General features: G+C 54.9%; 1 protein-coding gene across 1 annotated transcript; it reads left to right on the top strand.

Moving 5' to 3' along the window:
• Nucleotides 1-340: 340 nt before the first annotated feature.
• Nucleotides 341-4,784, top strand: CASR (calcium-sensing receptor; the record flags this gene model as incomplete). The annotated part of the gene is made up of 2 exons (XM_010155952.1): nucleotides 341-464; nucleotides 3,334-4,784. Coding segments are annotated over 2 exons (1,575 nt in total), but the record flags the coding sequence as incomplete, so codon positions are not given.
• Between the last annotated feature and the right edge of the window lie 1,865 nt (nucleotides 4,785-6,649).

Below are 6,649 nucleotides of genomic sequence, written 5' to 3' on the forward strand. Positions count from 1 at the left end.
TAGTGTCTGTTCCCTGGTGCCTGTATCGTGGGTCACACACCAGGTCGCTGTGCCCACAACCCAGCAGAGATCACAAAGCTCTGCTGACCTTCCCTACCGACCCTGCATGTGTTCTTTCGAACAGATAGCACTGCAGTGGGTCGGGGAACAACCCGTAGTGGGTCGGGGAACAACTGTTGTGCGAAATGCGTCTGTTCTGTGGAGGGAAGAGGCGCTGAGGGTCTCCCCCCAGCAGGCTAACCGAGCAGTAACACCCTTGGGGTAAGCCCTGGTCCTGCTGTAGGCCGGCTGCACGTGGGGCACGGCCGCCATTCACCTTCCTCGGGCTCTTTTCTTCCAGGTGCCTTTCTCCAACTGCAGCAGGGACTGCCTCCCGGGCACCAGGAAGGGCATCATCGAGGGAGAGCCCACCTGCTGCTTCGAGTGCGTGGACTGCCCCGACGGGGAGTACAGCGATGAAACAGGTAATGCCGCCAGAGCTGCACCGAGTTTTGCAGAGCCCTCTGGGCATCACCCGGAGTTGCGCCGAAGTCGTGTCCCTGCGGTGCTGAGCTGGAGGCCAGGGGGGCTTCACGGAATGTCCAGAGGGACTTCTGAAGAGTGTGCAGGAGTGGAGTCCTGTGGTCCTAGGTCCTGTCTTCTGCTAAGCCTGCTTCTCACCTCTGCTCTGAGTTAGGAAAATTAAGGCAGGGAACTTGGAAAAGGACTTGCGTATAGGAAGCCTCTCGAGCAGCCACAAGCAAACTCCACTGCACTGTAGCAGTAGCTTTTATTCCTCCAAAAACCTGGAGCAAGGAGACACTCTATACCCTAACCCTAAACTCTGTATTTATCTGTTTGCCTCCATCTTTTCCTCACGTTGTCAGGGTTTTATTGCATGCTTTAGGAATAGATATTCCATCCCTGACTTCACAAGCAGAGAGGAATATTTCCTTTTATGGGGTCTCCAACCTCAGCTTCTGTTGAGCACCGGCACTGCGAGAGACCAGAACCTCTGGGTCCTACCAAACACCCATGGTCATCTTTTTTGTTGGTTTCAGTGGGAGTTTGGATCAAGCCACCCGGGTTCTGCAGTGGAGGGAAAAGGTAACCTCAGTTTCAGAACTGGTTGAAAAATTCTGAATTTCCAACACCATTAGTGCTCCCTCAGTGTTGGGCACAGCCGGGGTAATGAAGGCAAGCAGATGCTTTTGGAATAGCAGTCCCCTCCGCACTGCGGGGCGCTCGGGATCTCCTCACACCCTTTCCGGCAGCACCGGTCCCGGCACACGCTGCGTGCCTTGCCCAAGACTGAAACTTCAGTGAACTGCTTCCAGAACTGAACAAGCAATTTCCTCGGAGAGACTCCGATTTGCATCCTGTCAGACAGGAATGGTAATTTTTTAGCCTGAACATGGAGCACTACAGGATACTTGGGAGCAGCGTTTTCAGATTAAATAGGAGCAATTCTAGTCATGTGTAAGAGGAGCCTCTTGGTGTTGTTGACACGATTTTGGGAGCTAGCACTGGTGAAATTTGTGGGGCTGAGGGGACGACTGCCTTCTGACTCCACAGTTTCCTGCTGCAATTTCAGCTCGTGGTAATGCTCTTTATTTCCTGTGCTTGCCAGTTTTATAGGCATAGAGAGGAGTTTTACAACCAGTCTCATCCAGCTGAGACAGCCTTTCTACCAAAGGAGACAACCGTCGTGTCCTCTCTTTGCTGTTTGCTCCCACCCTTTGCCTGGGAGTGCTCGCGCGGCCACCGGGCGAGTTGGATCGGGTCTCTGGGCTTCCTGAAAATAAACTCTTGACAGGCTGAGTTTCCAGCTACAAGGAGGAGCTGTATGACCTCTAATGCTAGCAACAGAAGGGGCAGGAATGAGCAGCCCCGGGGGAGGAGGGAGATCTGGTTGCTCCCTTGGGTAGCAGCAGGGTCTCTTAAGTCAGCTCAAGAGAACAGCAGAAGCACATCTTTAGTACGGAGGGCTCAACAGCCGCTCTCTGGTAGAGGTGGTTTTGCTCCCTGCCGTGTGGAGTTGGCTCTGCCTTGCCTGCAGTTTGCAGGAGGCCTCCAGGTCTTCTCCAAAGTGACAAGAAAAAGGATTGGCTGAGTGGATGTAAATGAGGTGACATGAGATGGGATGGGATGTGGTGATGGGAGCTTCTGGCTGAGCTTCTGCGTCGAGTGCAAGTTCTTCACATGAACACCTTAGGTGAGGCAACGCTCCTTAGGGCAGCGGTATCGTATCAGGTCACGGACGCTCCCTCCAGCCACCTTTCCAGAACAAGAAAGCTTGAAATCCTCTGCCCTCGTTAGCTGGACATCCCTGGTTTTCTCATTAGCATCGAGCTCTGCTCTGGGAGCCATGCTCTGAGTCTCTGTCCGTGCTCAGGTGCAAAGCTGAGAGTGAGGTTGCTGCTCAAGGAGGTTTCTGGGTGTTTGTTCCCAGAGCTCACTGCAGCCCATTGCTACGCCACGGGGATCCCAAAGGCTGAGGTGGGTGGTGGCTTCCAACCCTCTCCTCTCAGCCTCTTCCCATGGCCGTCCGGGGAGTCATGACCCTCCTCGGTGGCCCACTGGGGCCGAAGCAGGGAAGAAGCGGCAGGTCCTTGCCTTCTGATCCTGGAGGCCATCGGAGGCATCTGTTGCCACCCCAGCAGGCACAGCTCGTGTCACGTAGCGGGAAGAGATGGAGGCATCGATTCTTCCTTGGCAGGTGCCAGCGGGATGCTTCGCTGGGCGTGGGGAGAGTTAAGACACATCTTCCCCTGATGTTCCACCGTGAAATGAGAGTGTGATGGCAGAGTCAAGGGCACTGCCTGCCTCCAGGGAAGAGCAATTCAGACACTCGTAAGGCTTGCCTCTGTGGAATGTGAAATAGGCTCTCAAAGCACTTAAGGAGGCAAGCACGTTTTTAATTTCCTCTGTAATAGAGACAGGCAGGATGTTTCAAATGATGATAAAAGTGTGAGAGGTACGAAGACAGAAGTAGATGATAAAAATGAAGGGAACAAGAGAGGGAGAGGGGCAGAGCCTGTGTAACAGCCGGCAGCAATCAGAGTTTGCAAAGTTTTGCCAAGAAATGGATTCCCTGCACAAGGGCAGGACTGTTTTTTAAGCTGGAACTAAGGATGCTTTCTGTTTTGCTATACAGCCCATGGGAGGCTGCTTGTTTCAGTGTAAAACACTCTGAGACTCCAGTTCTGGGAGTGATCCCGGGAACCTGCAGGCACCTGAAGGGAACACCCCATGTAGTTAGGGTGAAGGCCGGCGTGTGACTGCCATATGTCACCCCACGTTTCGGCCTCTGATTCTGACAAACCTTCCCTCTCCCCATCACTTCTTTTTCAGATGCAAGTGCCTGTGACAAGTGCCCTGAGGATTACTGGTCCAATGAGAACCACACGTCCTGCATCCCCAAGCAGATAGAGTTTCTGTCCTGGACCGAGCCCTTTGGGATCGCTCTGACTCTCTTTGCTGTGCTGGGAATTTTCCTGACTTCTTTTGTCCTGGGAGTCTTCACCAAATTTCGCAACACGCCCATCGTCAAGGCCACAAACCGGGAACTGTCCTACCTCCTCCTCTTCTCCTTGCTCTGCTGCTTCTCCAGCTCGTTGTTCTTCATTGGCGAGCCGCAGAACTGGACTTGCCGTCTGCGGCAGCCGGCTTTCGGCATCAGCTTTGTCCTCTGCATCTCCTGCATCCTGGTGAAAACCAACCGCGTCCTGCTCGTCTTCGAGGCAAAGATCCCCACGAGCCTCCACCGAAAGTGGTGGGGCCTCAACCTCCAGTTCCTCCTGGTCTTCTTGTGTACGTTCGTGCAGATTGTCATCTGCGTGATTTGGCTTTACACGGCCCCGCCATCCAGTTACCGAAACCACGAACTGGAGGATGAGATTATCTTCATCACCTGCCATGAAGGCTCCCTGATGGCCCTCGGCTTCCTCATTGGCTACACCTGCCTCCTGGCAGCCATCTGCTTCTTCTTCGCCTTCAAGTCTCGAAAGCTGCCCGAGAACTTTAACGAGGCCAAGTTCATTACCTTCAGCATGCTGATCTTCTTCATCGTCTGGATCTCCTTCATCCCTGCTTACGCCAGCACGTACGGCAAGTTTGTCTCTGCCGTGGAGGTGATCGCGATACTGGCCGCCAGCTTCGGGCTCCTGGCCTGCATCTTCTTCAACAAAGTCTACATCATCCTCTTCAAGCCCTCCCGCAACACGATCGAGGAGGTGCGCTGCAGCACGGCCGCCCACGCTTTCAAGGTGGCTGCCAGGGCCACGCTGAGACGGAGCAACGTGTCACGCAAGCGCTCCAACAGCCTGGGGGGCTCCACCGGCTCCACCCCGTCCTCCTCCATCAGCAGCAAGAGCAACCACGAAGACCCTTTTCCTCTACCAGCCTCCGCCGAGCGGCAGCGCCAGCAGCAGCGTGGGTGCAAGCAAAAAGTCAGCTTCGGGAGCGGCACGGTCACGCTGTCGCTGAGCTTCGAGGAGCCGCAGAAGAACGCCATGGCCAACAGGAACGCCAAGCGCAGGAACTCCCTGGAGGCCCAGAACAGCGACGACAGCCTGATGCGGCACCGGGCCCTGCTTCCCCTGCAGAACAGTGAGCCCATCGGCGCTGAGCCTGGCTTCCAGGCAGCTTCCAGCCCAGAGACCAGCTCGCAGGAGTCGGTGGTGGGAGACACCAAGGAAGAGGTACCGAGCCCTGAGGCGGAGCCTTCCCTGCCGTCGGCTAACTCCCGAAATTTTATAGGCACTGGAGGTGGCTCTGTCACAGAGAACACGGTACATTCCTAACGAAAGAAGGTCGTGACGAGCACACCAGCCCCCAAGAGGAACTCGCTCACCTCTTGCTTACGAACAGGAAAGACAACAGACACGCTCCTGTGACACAGCCCCACCACACCTTACTGTCAGTGCCGGCAGGGCGACACGCCTGCCTCCGGAGGAGGGCCTGTGCCTGGGGAGCCTTGGACTGGATTTGCCTTCTCTTTATCGAAAGCAGGACATCTCAGAAGGACAAACGAAGATCGCCTCCGGTGGGGCTTAAGCGGAAGTCTGCATGCTGCCTTGCCTCTGTAAGCTTTTCCTGCCAGACTGCAGCTCAGCTGACTATGGGAGGCACTAGGCAATTCCACTATACTCTGCCTTTACATTTATGTATAATATCCCTCTTTCCCACTATGTATAATATTCCCCCCTTATCCAGTATATGTGATCTGTAACCATGTGCATCAGGACTCCCAGCTCTACAAAAAGCAAGGTACACAGTTTCGCTTGGGGAAAGCCCGGTCGTGGGGGAAATAAAAAAGCCCCAACCATCCTGCACGCTGTGTACAGCCAAGGGTGTGGACATGTAAAGTATTTAATGTGACAGAGCGCCCTGCTATTTATATTTAGTAACGTCCCGATCCCTCCTTTCTGCCCGGCAGGAAATACTGGACAATACTCTCCATAGACTCCGTTGCACTAGACCAAGCTCCTAGGTTCCTACTGGTTTCCTCCAGCTGAGGTAGCTTTACCTCCTGCCTGCCTGCTTTGGCGGCGGGGGAGAAGCTTCTAAACCCTCCCCACGCCCCCCCGGAGAGCGTTGCGAGAGCACAATGAGATGTATCCATGATTGATTATGTCGCTAGTAGTTGTACGCTTAACAAAGTGTTGCTGCTGTAATTATTCCACATGGCATACATGGCTAACCCTTTCACACCATAGTCAGTGTTGTGCTTTGCCACCGTAACCTGCCCCGCGCCTACACGGAGCCCTGCGCCAGTCGTGGCCACGCTGGCGGGCCTGACACAAAGCAAGGGAAGCACGGTGAAAGGGAGGAGTTAGGGATGCAGACGTAGCGCCCAGCTGCGGTAACGTGATGGCAGGAGTGGGTGAATACCTGATGTGTGTGTGCTGGTAGGTGGCTGGATGAGGAAGACAGACGGGCCTGGGCTCTGGGACGTGCACACGCGCCAATGGGTAAATGTTTTTGCTCCTACGGGCCACGCCAGGTCATTCTCTTCCTGCCCCATGTCGGGGAGAGGGCACCTAGCGCAAGGCAGCGGGCTGTTCCTAACAAAAACCAGCAAGGACTTCAGCGAAGAACGCAGCAGAGCTTCCTGACTCTCGGTACTTCACTCCTGCAAGAGCACACGTCAGCGCTCCTGGGTTTGCAAGATATTCCTGGTTCTTCTTTACCCATGCTGGAAAGGTGGGAAGTAGGAGAATTGTCGGAAGAGAGGTTTATCGCAGAAAAAAAAGACAGCCTGGCAGGTCAGGGTTATGCTGCAGAATGTAGTTCCCTCTTCCCAGATCCCCTGTGCAAGGGCAAGCATCTGGCAGGAAGCTGTGAGTACCCCTCATCACCACACACGAGGGTAGCCTGGAGCCCGATGGAAAGGTAGACAGGCCCACGCGTAGTGCGAGCAGAGACAGAAGGAGCGGGTGAACGCGCTGGGGGAAAGGCCACGGTTCTCTTGGTGCTGTTTTTGCCTGGTTGTTCTTCGGCCAGGGCAGGCAAAAAGAACTTTGAGGGGACATCACTGCAGCAACACTTTTGTCGGGCCACCTCCGCTCGTTGCTGATGAGGAAGAGGAGTTTTGGCTTAGGAGAGCACTGTGGAAGTCCAGAACGCCAAGGAGCATGCTATTCAGGCAAGGTCCAGAACGCCAAGG

This window comes from Eurypyga helias, unplaced genomic scaffold, assembly GCF_000690775.1.
Source record: "Eurypyga helias isolate BGI_N326 unplaced genomic scaffold, ASM69077v1 scaffold43377, whole genome shotgun sequence".
In the NCBI taxonomy this organism is placed as follows: Eukaryota; Metazoa; Chordata; class Aves; order Eurypygiformes; family Eurypygidae; genus Eurypyga; species Eurypyga helias.